The 22,572-nt window shown below is 42.4% G+C and overlaps 1 protein-coding gene across 1 annotated transcript in view; it reads right to left on the bottom strand.

Moving 5' to 3' along the window:
- Positions 1-1,280: 1,280 nt before the first annotated feature.
- Positions 1,281-22,572, bottom strand: part of TSHZ2 (teashirt zinc finger homeobox 2) — a 114,453-nt gene continuing 93,161 nt past the window's right edge. The window contains exon 2 of the mRNA XM_075276839.1: positions 1,281-4,927. Coding sequence (XP_075132940.1) covers positions 1,857-4,927 — 3,071 coding nt within the window. The 3' untranslated portion in view covers positions 1,281-1,856. The remainder of the gene's footprint in view (positions 4,928-22,572) is intronic.

Raw genomic sequence — 22,572 nt, 5'->3', positions numbered from 1 at the left:
AGAGATGGCGAGGGGACATATAATGTACGGGTGACTGTAGGAGAATTATACTGTGTGGGAGCACATGAAAAATGAATAAGAATGGGCGGAGTCAGAATAAAAGTGGGCGGGGTTAAATTGGGCGCCGCATATTTTGTCCCTTTTTCTAATCTTCAAAAGTTGGGAGGTATGCCTAAAGCCATCAGAAAATACATATTTCCAATGGCTTTAGCCACTCAGAAGCCACGCTACTGTCTGCAGCAGCACTATTCAGCTGGAACGCACGCCGTTATGAACGCGTGTTCCAAGCTGAATGGGGACACCGCAACATGAGGAACTGTATTGCGGGGTCACAGCATTAGAAAGGTTGAGAACCACTGCTCTAGACTGATGTGCAGCCCAAGAACAATTTCTGTTCTTTTTGTATTTTTGTATAGCTACTTCATCCTCGAGAATCAGCAGACATCATCAATAACATGCAGGGTGTGCCTGATTTCAATCCAACAGATTTCATGGGTGTATAGAAACTCCTAGATAAAGAGGTCTATCCTGACGGCTAGCCATCTTGAGAGCAGATCAGTGGAGTAATGACATTGCTGTATTACCAAGTCTAGAGCTGCACAGGTAAGTCTGCTGATTGTCCCCTTACTCACTACTTATTTTCAGCAACAGACACCCCCCACTCATATTTGCACAGAGCACAGCTCTGGAGTATAATACATCACATATCTTGTACTTATCCTAAGCTTGTATCAACAGGGTGACTCCTTGTTCATGTAGATTGGTTCTATATTTTACATAGTGGTCAGAGGTAAGATACGCTTTACAGAACATGTCTGCAGATAGGGATGGTAACGAGACCAGATATGGGCTCGGTTGTATACATCACATAATAGGTGGCATTCACACTTGTGCCCCCTGTGTCAATCCGCCAAGTTTCCTTCGTAGGCCCCGAAGAAACTGGATAGGGGACGGCTTTCTGGCGATCAGTTTTAAAACCCATTCATTTCAATGGATTTTAATAGTAAACTGCCAGTGTGTGCCTGCAGCCTCTCCGCAAGGAAATCAGATTTTTTGGCTGGACACAAAGTCCTGCATGACTGACTTTGTGTCCGGCCAAAAAAACTGGTTTCCCCACAGAGAGGCTGCAGGTGGACACCACCGAGAAGCCATCCCCTATCCAGTTTCTTCGGGGCTTATGACGGAAACCTGACGGAATGACAGGGGGCGCAAGTGTGAACGCCCCTTACATTGTGTACACTATGGCTGTGTGTATAAAAAAAAAAACAGCGCCTCCTAGGGTCATGGCCCCCGAGATCAGCAGTGAGGATCCAAATTTGTAATTGCAAAGTCGGAGCACAAATGTCAAGAACCCCCTTTTAAGATACAAAGAACTCCACTTTAACTTCAATAATAAATATATATTTCCATATCTTCCAACATAACCCTGGAGAAGCTTCTAAAGTGACAATGAAAATGCTGGGTCAATGTGATTATGTTGGAAAACTAAATGGAGACTAAACATCCCAGTGATGAGCATCCTTGTGGTATCAGGTATCCATAGAACCATTAGTAATACTTCCCATTTATTTTACTATGAGTTATATAGATGATAACCTGCCAGAATGTAGAATTTTGGTTTCTTGCAATCTATGGACAGCTAAATTAGGAGTGATGCAGTCCAACATAGGACAATATAGCAGCAGCTTCCTGGGAAATGTGATGGGAGATGACCCACCCAACAATGATACAGAGCAGACCATTATATACATCAAAAGATCCTTACGCCTCAATGGGTTCACTACTTCTATTAAATGCACCATTCTGTGGGGCCATAAACTGTACAGTCTGCTAAAAACAAATGAAGAATTTACAAATTATTCCTCGTCCACTTCAGCAACAAACTGTGAATGATGTTCTGGGGATTTGCTGTGTGTTTTGCTTAGATGTAGCTTAACCGCATGCTTGCTGGCAAATGTCCGACAACACAATTTACACTTAAACTTAGAGTCTGTGTCTTCTTCTGTAGCCACCGGCTGGGGTGACCTCTGTACAGCTACCCTTGAGATTTCCTTCTCTACCTTGGTTTGCTGCTCCACTGCCAGCCTATTCATATCCTTCATTTGAAACCCAAGATGAGTCTCTAAGTGGGTTATATAGCTGGAAGGGGTCCGGAACTGAGATGCGCAGTCACTGCAGTAAAACACGGGATGTCCCTTGTCCATGTTTTTCAGAAATTTTGTCCCACCTGTCTTCCTAAGCTGGTATTTTACATTGGCTAACCAGTGGCTAATGGTTGTCATGGAGAGTCCAGTGAACTTAGAAATCTGCATGCGCTCTTGGGGCCCAAGATCCGATAACAAATATTTTCCTTCTGATGTTTGAAAGAGACTTGATGCAAACTGAGCTTGTAAGATGAGGAGATGCTGAGGATTCCAATTGGATTGTCTTCCCTTCCTTTTATGCAAAGATGAAACTTCTGTGGAGACTTCTTCAAAGCGCCTAGAATCCATTTCTAGTTTCATGGAGGCTACTCTAGAAGAAGCAACATGCTTTGGGGTGGTAGCTTTAGGAAGAATCTTGACCATATCAGCTATGTCAGACAGAGCATGCTTCTGAGGTGGAGATGTACACGACTGAGCTTTGGAGGACTCCACTTTTTTATTTTTAGATTTGGTCAGATCTATTGGCTGATCATTGGTTTCGAATAAATAATGGGAAGCAGGCTGTGGCTGTGGTGGTGTGAGGCATACGGTTGGTTTTTCTATTCGACTTGTTGGAGACTTCTGAAACAGAGAAATTAAGCTCGTGGAACTTGCATTGGAATTGGATGTAGGTCTTATGGACTCTGATGCTTTTCCCAAGTGGTTATTTAGCACAGACTGTAGTGCACTAAGAGGATTTACACACGGAATGTCAGGGGAATGATTTGCGGAATTTCGGAGGGAAGAACATTCTTCTCGTACTAGTGGTGACTCTACGGGTTCCAGAAGTTTAGGTTTTTCCTTTTCACAGCTTTGTTTAGTTTTCTCTTCGTTTTTCGGGGAGCAGGGTTCTTTTTTTGGTGAATCTAACAAGACATCCGCTTTTGGCGAATCTTCGTTTTTGTCTGATTGCATTCTCTCTGACTTCAGGGTTTCTTTTGCCATCTCTCTTTCAGACTCTGTGTCTTCAGACTCCTCCTTCACTTGTGTAGATTGAGATTCAAAGGGGCTGTTTGAGGAAAGTGGTGTTGATTTGCACTTAGGAGCGATCGGCCTAAATTTATTTGAGAAAGATGGTCTCATCTGCATAACTTGAGAACCAAGTGAAACTGATGGTTTCATGACATCTGAAAGTTGATATGCGGCATGGATACTGGGGTATGCACTCCAGCTTGGTGTTCCATTTTGGGCTTTGTTAATAGCTGAGGTTACAGTGTTCTCTAGAGATTTCAAAATATCTCCACCCTCTTTTGAGCCATCTTCTAAGTCCTCTTCCCTTAGGTATTGGTACTTGAGTGTTGGATCTAAGGGCTTTTCGAGAATATCTTCATGTTCGTCACTGGCATTTACTTTGTCTTCCTTGTTACTGTCTTCTGACATATCCATTTTACATTCTTTACTACTCAGGATTTCAGAGGATGATCCTCCAGATGGGGAACTTGCTGATGGCTTTGACTGGCTGTCACTTGAAGGTGAATCTGAGAGTGACTGCATCTTTTCTACAGCAAGAGGGTCTAAGACCAACTGCTTACCTTTCTTTGAGGCTGAATTGGTAACTTTCAAGAAATGTCCAGTGACCATCATGTGTGTCGTGAGTTGCTGCAAAGTGTCATGTGAACTGCCACATTCCATGCACTTTAGAATTTGAGATTTACAAGCTTCGAACTGCCAAGTATAGCTGGCACCATTCTGATAGCCATATCGATTGTTAGAGGACAGCTGGGAATTTGAGTTCTTTTGTGTGGAACTATGATCCACAAAGGAACCAGTGGTCGAATCTGGTGAACATGGCCGAGTCACTTCAAATACACGTTTTTTTGCTGAGGAGACCATTTTGGATGAGATGCTTGGAATAGGTTCCTTCAAAGGCACTTTTTGGTAATGCTTTGTTTTTATCATGTGGACACTTAGATCTTGGAGAGAATCAAAAGAGTCTCCACAAAACATGCACTTTAAAACTTTCTGGGCATCCTCTTTGTCCATATCCTGAAATGCCCTTTTTCTGGGCTTGGAATAATTTGCAGGTCTGTGCTTGTCTTTCTTGTGGTTATCATCTTGATAATGGCCTGTTTCATTCATATGGACAGTTAGCTCCACTAAGGTGTCATAGGCCGCACTGCACTGCCTGCAACGAAACCTGCTGGCTCCAGTAAACACGGTGCCATACATTTTGGAGTTTTGACGGTACAACTGAACAGAACTGAAGAGGTTTGGTTTAGAAATTGATTTTGAAGGTATGTTTTGCTGTAAACTTTTAGAGAGAGCATCTTGATGCCAATCAAATTCGCCTTTACTGGCTCCATTACGACTGTCACAAGGTTTCCTTTCAGAAGGAGGCACCTTAAGACTTAGTCCTAAATTTGTCCAGTAAGAATCAGACAAGATGTTGGCATATGCCATCTTCATTTTATCCATACAGTCGTGTGCCTCTGTCTGGAGCCGTGGGAGTGGGTCTGTTTTTTGGTCCTGAGCATCTTTAGAAGATACACTTTTTCCATCTGTCACCTGATCACTGGCATCACTCATCAAGGACTCGCTTTCCCCATCTTGATTGCATATGAGACTTCCCGGGGAATTCTGGAAACTGAGGCTCTGCTTGAGACCCCCGCCGACCTCTTGTTCCTCATCTGTGGGAGAGTAGGCACTGTCCTGGAGTGGAGCAGTGGAGTTGCTATCATCATCCTCCTCCTCGTCATCCTTGACGCTGTCATCCTTCAAATCCTCTTCTCCATCTTGAAAATAACCTGTAGGCAGAACAAAATACAAAGTCAATCTAGACTTCCTTAAGCATGAATTCAACAGTACATCACATTACATCGAGATCCATCTTAATGTTACTCCATCTTTCCATCCAGGATTTATTTTACCATTGCATTTTATGAAAAAATAGTTTCCAACACAAGAGGTAATCACGGGCTAAGTTTTTCTGGGGCTTACGAAGCACTGATGAGAGGGATATCAAGACACTGAAAGCGAACATGTCACATGTCTTGTCATGTCATGTCTCTCTATATTGTATAGCTAAAGGAGTTCGAACAGATCCACATCAACATTTTTGTTAGAAATGTTCTAATATATACATTTACATCTCTGATCATTCTGGGTTTAGAGGTTCGGTGGGTAGCCATACTTAATGAGCCACAGCTTTCCTTGTGTGAATGTAGCGTTAGCTGTCAATCACTGAGCAGGATCACTCACATGACTCCTAAGTCCAAAATGAGCAGAGATAAAAATAAAAAAATACAAGTTATACATCAATCTGCTCTACTTCTCCTTCTCTTTAAAGGGGCTCTATTATTGGAAAAAGGAATCACATACTTGCATAGCCTTTAGAAAGGCTATTCCACTCATACCTTTTGTATGTAAATTGCCTCAGTAGTTTTTGAATGAGACAGTTTTTATTCATATGCTAATTAGCCTTCTCCGTGCACCCCGGAAGTCTAAGTTTCGGCACAGGCTGCTGCTGCTGTCTCCTCCTCTCTGCTCTCACACAGAGCAGGGAGAGGAGTGCTGGCTGACAACTTCCTGTGCACCGAGGAAGCTAATTAGCATATGAGTAAAAACAGGCTCATTCAAACACTACTGAGGAAATTTACATACAAAAGGTAGGTGTGGAATAGCCTTTCTAAAAGGATATGCAAGGATGTGGTTAGTTAAAAATGACTTCTGCCAATGATAGAGCTCCTTTAACATGCTACCTGTAGATTGAACTGCATTTTCTCCAAGAGGGGGCAAACACCTGTCATTGACATGCTGTAAAAGGGGTTTTCCCAAAAGGTATTTATTATGTGGTATAGGGTATATTGACATCACAGTCGGGGTCCTACTCAGAAAACCTCCTCTATGTGCTAGAATGGAAAGCTGAGCTGTAAAGAATAACTCTTGTTCTAGTGAACCTGGCTAGTGCCATTTGATTGGCTACCTTATAATGCTACATGACCAGACATGGCTTTCTGTGGACTCCATTCATCTTCATCAGACCCGAACATTAATAAGGAAGTTCTGTGACTTACACTTCTTCGTATTAGTATTAACGATCAAATTATATATTTTGCTCAAATCTAAACATATCACCCAAACCTGAATGGATATTAATAAAAATAACAATATCTACAATCATTCCAGGATCCAGGCCAAAAAATAGTCTATATTTTATCCCAAGAATCTCTGCCTCATCGAGCCATATATGGCCTGTAAGGAAGATTTTACATCATGGCAATCCACCTTCTACCTGAAGACGAGAGCAGTACGACTAATAATTAAGCTGTGTCATTTATCCCGACGCGGCAGGTGGATTCCAGAGCGAGCAGCTTTCTTTTCTCTCGTTGCTTTTGAACATTGTGGGCTGGCGGTGGAGCAGAATGCATCTTGAGGCCTTTGAAGTCGTGCCGTATATTCATTCCAGCTCAGTTTACATCAGACAAATGTTTAGTGTATCACAGAACGCCACAAAAGCAGCAATTTCATCAATATTTCACAACAGCCTTGGGGAAATTGTAGATTGCAATGCTGTAGGGCAGCTAATAGAAGCGCACACAAGGGTTTTGTACATTTAAAACAGGCTGCCAGGTAGAGGAAAAATACAAGAGACTGAGAACTGGGGGAGAAACGGAAAGACCCCCATCCAGCTTGCCTTCTGCTTTGCTGCAGTGTTCAGTGATTGGCTGCCATAGTCATGTGTTAGGACGACATGATAGCGGAGAAATGGAGTAAACAAAGACAGTCGGAGGTAACAGGATCGACATTGTAGAAAACAGGAGTAATGTCACAAAGGCATATTGTGATGAACCCCAAGTATGAGACCAGTAAAGACAAATTACACTGTATCCATTCAGTTTAAAGGTTCCAAATAAACTCAAGTATCCCTGATCCCAAGCACCACTCCCCAGTTCACATGGACACTACCATGTGCGCTCAGGACAGACACTCTACAGTAGCTATAGAGGTCAGGGAACAAGCAGTCTCGCTCAATCCCTGGTGCTTTAGCGGCTTCAATGTTCTCTCTGCCACATAAGACGATGGCACATTATCAATGGCATATGGTAGGTTTCTAGTAGAAATTTTGCACTAGGGACGGGAGCCTAAGTGACATCTCTTTCTGCCCCCATATATAGTTACTCCACTGTTCTGATTATTGAGGAATGCCCCTTAGTCACTACTTTATATTACGCGCTGGGGCATTATCTATCAGTAAGTATAGGGATACATTTATAAATGTAATACTTTCTTACTGCTCTCATCGTTCCTGTAGCTATTGGGCTTGAGTGTCAGACACATTTATGTCAGTTAATGACAGATCCATCAAGTCTGGATGAACGGATTGCAAGGCAGAGCCATTTCACATTTTTTATTACCTCTAAATCCCTACAATGAAAGGTAATATATTTTAATTGACCTATAAAAACAGAGAGAATGGCCAGCGAGATCCCGGCTGTGATTAACAAGCTGTCCGAGAGGATGGATGGATGGATGAAGGTGGCAGCTCGCACAGTAACAGTCATGGATCACAGTGGGGGTCAGCACTGAACTGGATGATCACATTATCTGGTCTGTGACCAAGGCCATGTGCTTTGTAAGGTGCATATTAAATTAATACCTTGTTTTCAGCCTTGAACTTCAGGGGGTCTTGTATATATTAGTCAGCCAGGTAATGAAGATGTTTACAGCAGCACAAAGTATTTCAGAACAGGGGTGCACTTATCTTGTAGGACACACAGTGTTAAATAAAGGGGGAGAGACAGAGTCACCTACCACCTTAAAGAATTTCAATAACCAAGGTGCTGATTTTGTACGTCACATACAATGTTTCATAGTTGAAAGAAAAGCACAGCAGAGGATTTAAGGGCAGATATATGCTGAATGGGTAGATCATAGACTGCAGGTTACTTAACGGATTGGGCAGGATTCTCGAGCAGCAAAACATTTCAGGAGAAATGTGTGGTAAGGAATGGAGACATCAACCTCTGTAACACAGTCTGCACTGCCTCTGTTACTCAGAGATAGTCTGGAAACTAAATGCTCTTTATAGTATATATGTATTGTTATCAGTTATTGGTGTTCTTTAATGTGTCTGTCCACAATCCAAAATCACATAGAGAGGTTATACTAATAGGAACTAATACTCATAGGAACAACAACCACCTATAAAGCACTTTCCTCACAAAGGACTGAAAGTGCACCCCAATGAGGGCAGGGACTGAGGTGTATGATAACCAGGGGCAAAACTACAAGGGTAGCAGCAATAGAAGCTGCCACCGGGCCCAGCAGCAGCCACTCCCACTATGGATTTTTTTTCCCCCCTTTTTAATAGGCCGTTACCTGCTGGAGTAAATTCAAAAGTTCACCTCAAGTCCTCGCCATTCCTAGTTACGCCACTGATGGTAATAACACTGTTCTAGCTATCGTATATCGTGTCAAATCTTTTTTTATATTTCCTACCCACTGGCTAACAAACACAAAAACAAACATTTTTCTTGTTCTAGCTATGACCTAGAAACCTGTTCTGCATTCTTCAGCCTTATGCACAGGAGTCCAGCACCCTTAAATAGATACCCCTCCCTGCAAAGGGCAACATTAAGCTCTGCGCTGTCACAGAAAGAGTGGTTAACAAGATCAGAAATAAAACTCTGTTTGGTCCCTGCAGTGGTGGACACTACTATGGCTAGACACCATGGAAGTCCCCACCACACGTGACCGCTAGGCCAGCTGACGAGGAATTTCACTTCAAGAAGACAGCTGAGCAGCGGGACACAGAGCACATTACAATGAGAAACAAGTAGATATGGAGAAAAACAACTTTGAAATGTTATACAAATGATGCAGTTGGTGCACTGGGGGCGGGCATTCAGCTGCCGGAGCACTATCCTTACCACTCAGACTCCTATCATCTCCTGCCTGTGCCACCCCATGCAGTAAGATTTCACATGACATCACCCATCCTACTTGAGCAGCAAGGGCAGTGCTCCGAGTGCTGAAGGCCGACCTCCAGATGTACAAGGTGACATATATAACAGGGATATGAGGTTTATCAATGCACTGCGCTCTATAACACTCTGGTGGCAGTTTAATATACTTGGGGAGGTGAGAGACTCTCTTTAAATGAAAAGTAATTAGAAAGTTGGAGCAGATTTCTATTTGAGTGGAACAGATTACTTTTACTACCATAGGGTGAATTCACACTGAGTAAACGCTAGCTTATTCTGAACGTGTTTTACGTTCAGAATAAGCTAGCGTTTACTCAGTGTGAATTCACCCATAGACACAAAGATGATTGTTAGCAATTTGTACATATATGGTCAGAATCACAATCCTCAAAATGGGAGAGACGCTTTTAACATTTTTCGCTACAGAAAGATTACAATCTCCCTATATTGTATAGACAGGTCTGCAGGTGCCAGAGGTCGCCTGAAGGTAGAGCCGTCTCTGCAGCACATATCATGGAGATGGGTAGAGTGTATGGGGTGGGCGTTTCAAGTGGTTCACATACAATAGTCTCCACTCATGGGGCACTTATAGGATGTAGAGATTAATTTGTCTTATCTAGAATAGAGAAGCAAGATCTTAGTCACATGCAGGTATGGAGTACGTTGTCATCTCTGAAAAGCGGTGACAAATGACACTAATGATTAATGAGCGGTGCTCCCTCATCAGTCTTTTGTTCTGCGATCATGTAGCAGAATCAGCCGCTAGAAAAAGTCTTGCTTCCTCACAGGAATGAATTGTTATTTTCTGCCACCACGTAAAAAATGGCAGCGGTGTGCTGCCTGCATTGTGTGTCTTAGACTGAATTATTGACTGTCAGGAAGAAGTCTACAATTACAATGTGCACGTGGCCGTATCTTCCAGGGAGATGATCCGACCTTTCCTATCTCTGCCCAGAACACAGGGGATGGAGCGATGTAGAACAAAGATTCAGTGACAAAGTCATAATGACAGAGGACCTTGAGTGCTACGTGCTCATTACACCCCAGTAAATGGCAGCACCTTAAAGACGAAGCTAAGGATAAAAAATATTCAATTGTTCAGTATAGTGATAGTTTTTTTTAGTTAAACCTGTAGTAAATAATAGCAAGAAAGATAATGGTGGCCACTAAGGGCGATATCCACAACCGACTGTGAAAACTGACTGGTGGTATGAAAGATAGGAAGACCCATCATCCCAATAATGAAGGGACCATGGGAAAGAGAAAATGTTACACTTCATGACACAGTATCTAGTCAGTAGTGGATCCGGACCCATAGTGACATTGTATCAGACCTCCCCCATGTCTCCCCTTCCCAATGGGGAAAACACTTTGAATCTTTGTATGCCTTTCTACTGGAGACAGTCATGTCCAAAATGCCTCCTAAACCAATAATAGAAGTAGAAACACCCCTTTATTGCCACAAACTGAAAAAAGGAGCCACAACTCCAATGGCGTCTGTGAGATCGGAAAGCCCACAAACCCATAATAATGCTATGTTGGGAACTTTAATAGTAGTAGAAACTTGTGGCCACAACCCAATGAAGCAACTTTTTGGGATATGAAAATCAGCCTACAAGCACCAGAAGATCGTCCCAATTTGACTATAGACAACACAACCCCTTCCGCTCTTTACTGCATTCACCATCAAATACTGCACCTTTAACCGCAATTCACATTTTAATTCTCTGCGTGTCACAGTTATCTGTAGTCAAATCTAGCAATTCAGGCTCCACCCCTTACGCACTTACAGGCTAAGGTGAATATCCATATAAAGATCATTATCTCTGCATTGCTTTGTATAAGTTTCTACTTAAAGTCTCTTACTTTTACTTAAAGTCCCCTACATGGCATTAATATTAAGTAAAATAAGTGTTGTAAACTGGCAACACCATTAAGTATCACAAAAAGAAAAAACAAAAGTACCTTTGGGGACAGATTTATTAAAATGGTCTAAAAGCAATTGTGATTGGTTGCTATGGGCAACTAAAACAGTTTTGCTTTTAGATAATTTAATAAATTTCTTCCTTATGTAGTCTGAGAAATGCTTCAGTTCAAGGATCTGGATTTAATGTAAACAGGACCTTTCACCGCCTCTAACAAATTCAGCTCTACATCAATTAATAGAAACTGCTCCACTGATTCTGGGACAGTTGCAATTTTTTCTCCAGCCCCCACAGGTTCTGAGCAATCAATGCTGTTAGCCTTGGTGTTTGATATGCTATATAGGCTCTGTACTGTCAGGTGGGCGGTGTCAGACAAGAGCAGGAAAGGGTGCGATTCTGAGATCTGACACTGGCTTCCACTGACTCACACCCCTGCCTGCTACTGCTCTTCTGACAATACAGAGCTTAAAGGGATTCTACCATTAAAACCTCTTTTTTTGTGGATAAGACGTCGGAATAGCCTTTAGAAAGGCTATTCGTCTCTTACCTTTAGATGTGATCTCCGCCGCGCCATTCCTTAGAAATACCGTTTTTTACCAGTATGCAAATTAGTTCTCTGGCAGCAACGGGGGCGGGCCCCAGCGCTGAAAATGCGATGGGGGCGTCCCCACTGCTGCTCGAGAACACGATCCTGCGACGCCTCTATCTTCGGCTGGATCCTCCCCTTCTCTGTCATCTTCCTCCTGCATCACCTCCAACGCCTGCGCAGTTGGCTCTGCCAGTGAGACACTAGTAGAGCCGACTGCGCATGGCGGCCATTTTTGGGAGGCCACTCTTGCTCTTTTAGTTCAATGCAGGAGTGGCCTCCCAAAAATGGCAGCCGGCTGGCATTCGCAATCGACTCCAACTGCGCAGGCGTCGGAGGTGACACAGGAGGAAGACGACAGAGAAGGGGAGGATCCAGCCGAAGATAGAGGCGTCGCAGGATCGTGTTCTCAAACTGCAGTGGGGACGCTGTCATCGCATTTTCAGCGCTGGGGTCCGCCCCCATCGCTGCGAGAGAACTAATTTGCATACCGGTAAAAAACGTTATTTCTAAGGAACGGCGCGGCGGAGATCACATCTAAAGGTAAGAGACAAATAGCCTTTCAAAAGGCTATTCCGACGTCTTATCCACAAAAAAAGAGGTTTTAATGGAAGAATCCGTTTAAATAGCACATCCGATACCAAAATTAACTGCGCTTGTTGCTCAGGAACGGTGGGCTAGAGAGATTTCTACTGTGATGGAATCAGTGGAGCTGTGCCTATTAACAGATGCTAAGATTTTGAATTGGTGGAGGTGGAGAAAGGTCCTCTTTAAGAAACACTATCTTGCACTATTTATTTGGGGCCACTATCTGTGGTGCACTTTTATTTATTTCTTAAGTACAGTATTTGGAAGCATTTTGAACACAGATGGTAGAGTTAAGGGAGCAGCAGGATGGAAAGTTTGTATAGTGAGTAAGGAACAGGTGGGAAGTGCAATGAAGTGAGGAAGCAAAGAAGTTTGTCGGGGCTGGAGGAAGCGGTCATGGCAGATAGAGAAGAAAAGGGAAAGTGAACCTCTCTCGAATCATCTAGGAGTTAAAATCTTTGTCTATAAGTCTAAAAGGCAAAGGTGGGTTGCTGGGTTCAGTGTTCAGGACAGAGAGGGTCTACTTACGAAACATTCAAACTGGAACCAAAAAAGACACATGAACCATAAAAACAGTGTTGATAATTGTGCTAACAGTGAGGTTGATCACTGGAAGAGTGAGATGCTGGAAAAATATGAAAGCATATGTAGGGGGCCATCGCTGTGAAATAGTCTGTGCACGTTTGTCGCTAACCGGCGCGCATTAAAAAAAAAATAAAAAATTACATCTAATACAGTCCTTAGCAACTCTAACGCTGACAATATTACATTTTTGTTGGCAGAAAAGGACAATTAGAGATGACTCCTGGCCGCCATGAAAATATTGCCGTGTTTAGTATTTAGACTTTAGTCTGCCAAAAATAGTTTTGCCATGTTGGATAGTTTTAGTCAGCCGAAAATATAAGTGTTTGGCATGATGTTAACCCAGTGTCTGACACTCAGCTCTGATTGGTAAAAAAAGAAGCGAGCTGGATTCCGCGTCAAAATCCTGACCATTTTGCCCTGTATGAACTAGCCCTTAGTCACCAGCACTGCAGGAATATCTGCAGCAATATCTATATGATCCTGCAGTCAGTTGTTATCTGCTCACTATTTGCTCGCATACATTTATGTTACGCACTGGAGAGGAGTAAGGCTGCAGGTTAAAACTATACTAGGTTGGTCTGTAATCCGTAACCATGGACACAGTGGTCTGCAATGGAAATATAGATACAAATTGGTCATTGTCCCATCACCCAAAGTGTTAGCAGGTCTCCTTGTCCTACGTCTCATACCAAAGTGTCATTATTCTGTCCCTTGATTTGTGTGTTAACCTTTCAGATTTAAGAGATATGCCATTTGACAGGGACCCCCCAGAAATGAGTGTAAGGGTCTCTGTATAGCTCTCTGCCTCTTGTGGTTGGCAGGCAACTGTAAATACAATCCACAAGTGTAGTTTACGTCTCATAACTGCGCTCATCCTCCGCTGTTATTAATGCTTGTCAGGACTATTTATCCAGCGGCTGCTGACAGCTCCGTATTTGCCGGCTAAATTTCCATCATAAATAAGTCAGTAATGCAGCGCTTTAGTAAACCTTCTGCGGTGATTGGAAATCCAGCTCAAGTAAACAATCTTACAGGATGGCTACTTTGCAGCTCACAGTATATGTGAATATATAAAGTCACTGTCATGGACGAGATCTTCGTGGTAGATCCCATCACTGCCATGAACAGAGCATGTCCTGCTGCAGAACATTCATTACGATGATCAATCGATACATTATTACACCGCAATATGTAATATTAAATATCCATGTTCCTGCAGTACTGTGCTTTCATGCTCTGCAGGCATTGCTGTGTATGGGGGATTAGGTTATGTTCACATTACATTTCCTCGTGCTAATGGAAGGGCATCTATTTCATATAGACCTGAAATACAACATTTTGTTTTTTTCCAGACACAAAAGCATAACAGACTAAGTTATTGTGTCTGACGAAAGAAAAAAAGAAAATATCCATTGTTATTAAGTTTGAAGTCTAGGTAGAACAAATGCCCTTCCATTGGCATCCATTTGTAGTGTATGTGCAGAACAGATGATAGAAATGTGACTACCGTATTTTCCGGACTATAAGGCGCACATAAAAACCTACGATTTCCTCAGAAATCGTAAGTGCGGCTTATAGTCCGGTGCGCCTTATATATGGATGGAAGCGGCGGCAAAGTCTGCGTGCCGCTTCCATACATACATAAAAGGCACCGTAAGGCTGCATTCACACTACGGAACGCCAGCGTGTATCACAGCCGTACACGCCGGCGTTACAGCAGGGCTGCCGGACACTTCCCATTCATTTCTATGGGAGCCGGCATGCGAGCGCTCCCCATAGAAATGAATGGACAGACACTTCCCATTCATTTCTATGGGAGCCGGCATGCGAGCGCTCCCCATAGAAATGAATGGAAAAAAGCAGTCCATTCATTTCTATGGGGAGCGCTCGCATGCCGGCTCCCATAGAAATGAATGGGAAGTGTCCGGCAGCCCTGCAAAACCCTGAAACAGAATGTGAAACTTACCGAGAGGTGCAGGGCGGGCGGGCATTCAGGCCTCCTCTTCCTCCGATGTCCTGACCACTTCCTCCGGCGCTCGCGAACTAATGGCCTGGGCGCATTCGCAATATCATAATGCTTCTACTACTGCGCATGCGCCCAGGCCATTATCAGCGAGCAGCGGAGGAGGAGGACGGAACATCGGAGGAAGAGGAGGCCTGAATGCCCGCCCACCCTGCACCGCTCGGTAAGTTTCACATTCTGTTTCAGGCTTTTATTTTAAAACGGGGGGGGGGTAGTTTAATCTAACTTTTACGGTTGGGCTCTATCAGCATGATTTTGCTGATAGAGCCCCTCCTCGCCTGCCGAGCGCTTCCAATAGAAGCGGCTGGCACACGGGGGGTTAAGCGGCCGCTGGCAAAGTCTGCCTGCCGCCGCTTTCAACAACATATAATGCGCACCGTACTGCGGCTTATAGTCCGGTGCGCCTTATATATGAACCGAGACGGACTATAAGGCGCTCATGGGCAATGCGGCTTATAGTTTAGTGCGCCTTATAGTCCGTAAAATACGGTATATATACAATTTATAGCGCAGTGACCCCATCCGCCTATAAGCACTATATACCAACAAGTACAACCAGGAATAATATTTAGTTAATCAAACAAGTTAGTTTATAAATGATTGGACAAAGGATGTTTTATGATGGATGAAGTAGCTGCTGACCACCTCTATCTCATATACAGTACATGGTTTGTAGTGTCTAAGTAAGAATAGATTATTAAAGAGCGACCATGTAGGGGCCTCAAGTATATGCGGTTTGGAGAAAATAGACTTCTGCAACTTTCTAATATTACTTTTGTTTCAACTATTCAAAATCTCTGCTTGCTCACAGTGAAAAGCAACAGTGGTGCAATATGTTATGGTAATACTCACCTATCCTTGTTCCCTTGGACCTGCAGACTCCAGCAGTAATGATGTCTGTGGATGGGCATTCATTGCACTTCCCTGCCATAGACATCACCAACCTTAATAATGGAGCATGCAGTATAGATCTGGCTTTTGGAGTTTCCAGAGCAGATGGTTAAAAGTGGTTTACATTTTTTTCCTGTAAATTATGTGTGCTTTTACTGCACAGCGTTTACAGTTGCGTTTGGTATTGCGTTCAGGAGGTATCCATGCGGAATGGAATACTGAATGCAGATGTGAACGTCGGGTAACAGTTTGGAGTTGTGGACCAGATACAATCATAACGAGGAATGCCTCCATTTATTGACAATACACAATAATCTTCAAAATGGTGACAAAAATAACAGAGACGCAGATTTATTATATTCTACGCTAGTCTAAATAAAGGGGCAGAAGATGAGCCTAAAATATCAAGAGGCTACAACCCCTTAATAAATCAAGCACGTGGTAGTTTGCCAGAATGAGAATCTATACCACTTTGAAATTGGTGTAGATTTCCTTTCTAACTCGCACCAGAAAATTGGTGGAGATTATAATAAATATATATAGGCTGTGGTGTCTCTGACCGGTTTGCTCACATAGAGGAGAATGAGGTTAAAAACAGGGTATGTAATGCATCTCTGGTACAAAAAGGGGCCTTCTGCTAACGGTATACATAGCTGGCAAGGTTGGATGAAGTCACAGGTCCATGAAGTCCAACCTATAACCCTACAGTGTTGATCCAGAGGAAGGCAAAAAAAGAAAAAAAAAAAGAAAAACATGAGACTGATGCCAATTGCCCCATATCAGGGGGAATAATTCCTTCCTGACTACAAATCAACCAATCTTTTTAAAACCCTGGAACACCGTGTCTTTACAAAAAATCTACAACCCGTAACCTGTAATATTTTTCCTTCAAGAAAGACATCAAAGGACCAATTAATCTTGGCACAGATAATAGAAGTGCAAATCGTGTAGTACTGCACTATACTATAGAGAGGCGCTATTCATCAGCTAATCAGTGCACGTGCTTCACTAATACAGGGAAATAACCATGTTGATCTGCTGGAACCTCCAGCCAAGCATTGTACAAGGAGTCTGGTTTTAAGTTACAATGGTCCAAAAAAGATCATTTTATGCTGCAAATATTGCAACTTGAGCGAGCGTTGTATATTTATTTTACCCTTGACCTGCCTACCCTTCCAGACCCTGAATAGCGGAGGATGAGAAGAAAGAAAAAAGAAAACCATTTTCATTATACAATTTTTGGGCTCAAGTAACGTAAGATTGGACAGGCCCCTGCACGGGGTCTACTATGTGTAGGCTGGTTGGCCGATGTGAACATAGGCTCTCCATTTTGTCATATTTGCTTTTAGACACCAGTCCACTTAATAACCCATTGCATTGACTAAATCTGTAAATCTTAATGTTTCTTTCTGAGCTGTAATGCCCACATTGTACAATATCCCGCAACAGCGCAGACTCTTCCAGCATCACAATAATGTCCTCCTGAAGTGCAGAAAAGTTGAGAGTGTAAACATAAAGTGCTTTTAATCTTTTCATTTGTAGAGCAGTATTGAAGCTTTTAAAATACAGACTTGAAAAGAGCTTTTGGTAAAAGCTGTGCAGATTATAGCTTAGCTTCCCGTCTCATACCCATGCAGGAACAGCAAGCACCACCAATGAATCACCCCCATACTCAATACCACACAAAACAGAAAGCAAAACAAAAACTGCAATGAATGAACCCTACTCTGCGAATTATACACCTTGCCAACATTATTCCAAATTACTGCTATGAGACTTTTGTGCAATTCAGTCCTGGTCGGCCGCCATTCTACACAAGTGCGATTAAACACTGCTTCTATGTTTTATGTTCACTTTACTTTTCTAAATGCAGTACAATTTATTCTGCCAGGAAAAAAAGATCCTTTTATTTTTATGAATTCTTTATGGGTGGGTTGAATGTAATAGAGGAATACTAAAATTATTGTACGGGAGGAGAAAAACTAGGCTGCTTTCTTCCTCCAAACACTGCCACATCTGTCCACAGGTTGTCCATGGTATTGCAGACACAAACCATGTGGAAGAAAGCAGCTACGTTTTTCCTAGTCCAATTTAATCCCTATATATTCAGGCCTTTAGAGTATGGGACAAAGGAAGTGATAGTTGGCGAGATCAAATATCTGGGTTGTCACTCTTAGGCTAAGGGTCCATCCACACAGAGTTTTTTGGCGAGAATTTTGGTGCTGAATATGTGTCCACGTGAAAAAACGCCTCCGGATTCCGCCTGCAAAAATCAACGCAACGCAACGCAACGCAAAATCAACGGTATTGGCAAAAACCACGTGGAAAAAAACACTAGCGTTTTTTTCAAGGTCCATACACTGTACTGGAGGAAAAAACATTTCCTAATTCCTGAAGCAGATTTTTTCCTCGCCAAAAAACTGTGTGAATGGACCCTTAGGCTCCATGTTGCGGAAATGCAGCTTTTTTTTGTTGCAGGTTTTGTGGCGGTTTTTTGAGTTAGAGTCAGTAGTGGATTGAGCAGAAGGTAGAAGTATAAGAACTTCCTATATTATATTCCTATATTATATTACCCATTCTTGATTTTGGTTCTAAAAAATGCAATGAAAACTTCAAAAAAAGAAGCGGAGTTCCTGCAACATGGAGCCTTAGTATGGTTGGTAAGGCTGATCATTAATATGATATTGGCTTGCACAGTTGGGACACACAAGTTACCAACCTTATTGTGAGTACTGTGTGTAATTTACATTTTCACAATCCCCTTCATGGCCTTCTCATCCATACTCAGAAGCATATAGATGTCTGCTATGTAAACTGCCGAACTCCGTTCCTGTTTCCTCCCCACAATGGCCTGTATACCAATTTTCATTACCATTGTACTCAAAGCCCTCTACAGTGTTGCATGGCAATGATCGGAGTCTCCACTAATGGATCTCTGTGTTTGCAGGTTTTCCGTTTAATTAAAAGATGAAGAAAAAGAAATCAAGACTTCATTTATCCTGAGCTTCCTTCATAGTGATGTATGTCTCTTAAAATCGCTGCACAGATTATAAGCAATTCTTTCCTAGAAGAATTCTCAGCACAATATAACCTGGAGCACATGTCTTCTGAGACCTCCCAATGATGACTGTGAGAAAGCATATGACCTTTAGATCACCTGCAACACCCCTTATGAAAATGATGATATGATTTTTATAATGTCGATGCATCCTATAACCGATGCTTTCATCATATAGCAGAATACAAAGCTGTTGTGGAACCAAGAACTTTAAGCTTCACCTCTGGAGGCATCTTCCTATAATGGCAGCATGTACATCTTGCCAGTCCTCCCTTCCGGAGATTTGTATATTCCTGTCCAATGTCTTGTTTCCAGCTTGCGGCAGGCTGCGCTGTATATAGATTTTCTATATCAGCGTCAGAGATGGCTGTAAGTTACAGCTCAGGAATGGGTTAACCGTGGTGACTGACAACCCTTCTGTATGATTTACAACCTGCAGCCCCATCGTGAAACGACTGCTTGATGGATGATCCCAAAAGTCTGCAACTACCCATAAATCATGTCTTTGAATCATTGACATAGATAGAGGAGGTGCAGGCGCCGGGCTGGCATTGACATCCATTTTCCCAATAATGTGCATTGACAACTAACAATACAGAACCTTAATTAAAAAAATTGAGATCTGGAAGGTTTTCACCTTGTGTTCTATCTGGAGACCTGCGTTGGACCATTAACCCTTTTGGCTGCTGTGGATTGGGCTCTTGTTATCTGGGTCTTAGATCCTCTGTCCAGCCCTAGTTCCTTCTCTGTACTGTTATCATTTTTATCTATTATGTTTTCTTATCATTTCATTTTTCTTCCAGCTGTGATTATTCCTTCTTAAAGGGACCTGTCCTGTCCTACAACATTCTAATAGATGTACTTGTATTTCCTAACCATTCTCACAATCTCTGCTCGTTGTCAGTGAATGAAATCATTCTTATTTACTTACAAAAGCTGAAAACTCAACCTAATCTACCGGTAATACTTCTAGATTTTGTTCTAGTTGTACTGTATATAACCTATGTAATGCCAACAGCCCATACTCCAGACACAGACACTCTTGCCTCTTCTAGGACTGGTTTAATGAATGAAATCTCCAGCATGTGTTAAACAACAATTGAACTGGCAGATTGAGCTCCTATATGAGCGCCGGCCAATGCTGCTACCTGGATAGGGTTGGCAGTGTGCTCCTGTATTTTCATCCAGGTTGCTGGCACACATGTGCAGGTGAAGACAGAGCTCTAGTTGGCATCTGTGCAACAAGTTCATCAAGACTGTGTAGTTAAAAGACAGACTGAAGGATACACGAAGATATAGTAAGAAATGCAAGTTCTCCAAGACTTGGACAGACCATTATGAGCCAATATCTCCCCAGCTGTTGGGAGACTACAACACCCAACATGTCGTGACTGGCACTGATCACAGATTGCATCTTTTAGTGTGTGAAACATAAGTTCCACACATCATTGGGATTTATACGTAAGGCTTTTAGGGATTTCTTGCGAACACATGAACAAATTTCCATATGTGAATAATACCAGTGAAAATTCGAACCTTTGTAACACATCTTATTAAAAGGGGTTGTCCAGGATAATCATTCTTTAGCATGTTGTATTTGCTGACAAGTCCTCTAAGTTTAAGGAAACATGTCTCCTTAAAGGAGATGTCTAGGATAAGCCGTTTTTTGTAAGGCTCCGTTCCCATGGAGTAACACGCCAAACATTCTGACACGTAAACACGTGTCAGAGTGAGCGCTTCAAAACAGATCCCATTGACTTCAATAGGTGCCGTCTTACGCGCGCTACGCATTGAAATCAATGGGAGGCTTTTTAACCCATTGATTTCAGTGTGTAGCGCGTATAAGACGGCACCCATTGAAGTCAATGGGATCTATTTTGAAGCGCTCACTCTGACACGTGTTTACGTGTCAGAATGAGTGGCGCGTTACTCCATGGGAATGGAGCCTAAGGAGTTCGAGGAAGGTGAAAACAAAAAAACATACTCACTTGTCCCCGGTTCTCTGGTGTTTCAGGTATGTGGAAGTCCCAGCTGCACGTAACCTCTAAGGTCAATCAGTGGACTAAGTAAAGGAACTGGAACGTTACAAGTGTCATATGAGAGTGTGTTCTGAGTTATATTCAAGACTCAACATGGGGATCACAAATATTGATCACTAATACACTGAGAAATCCATGATGTACAACCAGCAAATACCAGTTTTGAGACTTGGCACATCTGCAGATGCCAATGTTTCAGGTCTATCGTATATATGTTGGAGAACCAACGTGAAGTAGGTCTGAATGCTCCTATATATTTATATGAATTTGCACCTTCTAGTTGCCATAGCGACTAATTAGAAAAGCTGCCAACATTAATGATGCTACAATCAAATTACTAATTTCTCATCAGAATATAACCCTAAAACATCATCACTGTAATTGTATATTCTGTAGTTTTACTGTATGGTCTAAGACTCAGCAAGATTCCTCCCCAATGTCCATTCAAGCAGCCTAAGCAGCCATATCTTTCTGCTCCTGACTTGAGCTCACAACATCTGAGATCACTAAGCCATAATACATTTATGTGGAACTGGCCTAATGCAACGTTCTGCAATTTTTAGAACAGACTAACTACGGTCTAAAAATTCATCATATTTATCACAGTGGTTCTTGCTGGATGTTAAATGTGGCGCATGTTTAGTTCATCTAGTCTAAACCACTGATGGTTACAATGACTACACCTCCAGCGCAAAGCTGTATATCATCGTGTGTGATAACAGAGTCTGACCCCGCGTCTATAGGATGTCCGGAGAGACACCCAGTGTTCTATTGCATGCAGTTATTGTAGATCTTCTTGGAAATTGTGCTGCTCAGACATAGTATTTTGAAGAGAAGTGACACTGCTATTCATTCTGACAGGATGAATATGAGAGGAGATTAAGTGGCGGTGTTCAACATACTAATGCCTACAAGAAGCAGGGAGCAGCCAAAGCCATTCAGTATCCACCGCATTTTTTTTAACTAAACAGAATCTGCTTTGTAGAGTGCGGATGTGACCGTGATACACGGGTCATCATTACCCATATCCTCACCAAATCACTATACAGTAGATGAGTTCTGGTGACACAACAGGTGTCAAGCTGTATAAATTATGCCATACTTACATATACGTAGAGTTCAAAACAAAATGTATAAAAGCGTGGATTGAAATCTTCTGTGTAAAGGACCATACTTCGCTGTTGTGCTCTAATTATTCAGCTACCTGTACTGTAACAGTAAGTTGTAATGTGGGTGACAGTCTTATAGTTTGCAGCTACCTGTACTGTAACAGTAAGTTGTAATGTGTGTGACAGTCTTATAGTTTGCAGCTACCTGTACTGTAACAGTATGTTGTAAACTGGGTGACAGTCTTATAGTTTGCAGCTACTTGTACTGTAACAGTATGTTGTAATGAGGGTGACAGTCTTATAGTTTGCAGCTACCTGTACTGTAACAGTAAGTTGTAATGTGGGTGACGGTCTTATAGTTTGCAGCTACCTGTACTGTAACAGTAAGTTGTAATGTGGGTGACAGTCTTATAGTTTGCAGCTACCTGTACTGTAACAGTAAGTTGTAATGTGGGTGACAGTCTTATAGTTTGCAGCTACCTGTACTGTAACAGTATGTTGTAAACTGGGTGACAGTCTTATACTTTGCAGCTACCTGTACTGTAACAGTAAGTTGTAATGTGGGTGACAGTCTTATAGTTTGCAGCTACCTGTACTGTAACAGTAAGTTGTAATGTGGGTGACAGTCTTATAGTTTGCAGCTGCCTGTACTGTAACTGTAA

The sequence above is a fragment of the Leptodactylus fuscus genome, chromosome 6 (assembly GCF_031893055.1).
Source record: "Leptodactylus fuscus isolate aLepFus1 chromosome 6, aLepFus1.hap2, whole genome shotgun sequence".
NCBI lineage: Eukaryota > Metazoa > Chordata > Amphibia > Anura > Leptodactylidae > Leptodactylus > Leptodactylus fuscus.
The sequence above is the reverse complement of the archived record's forward strand: the minus strand, read 5'-3'. Positions and strand labels throughout refer to the sequence as shown.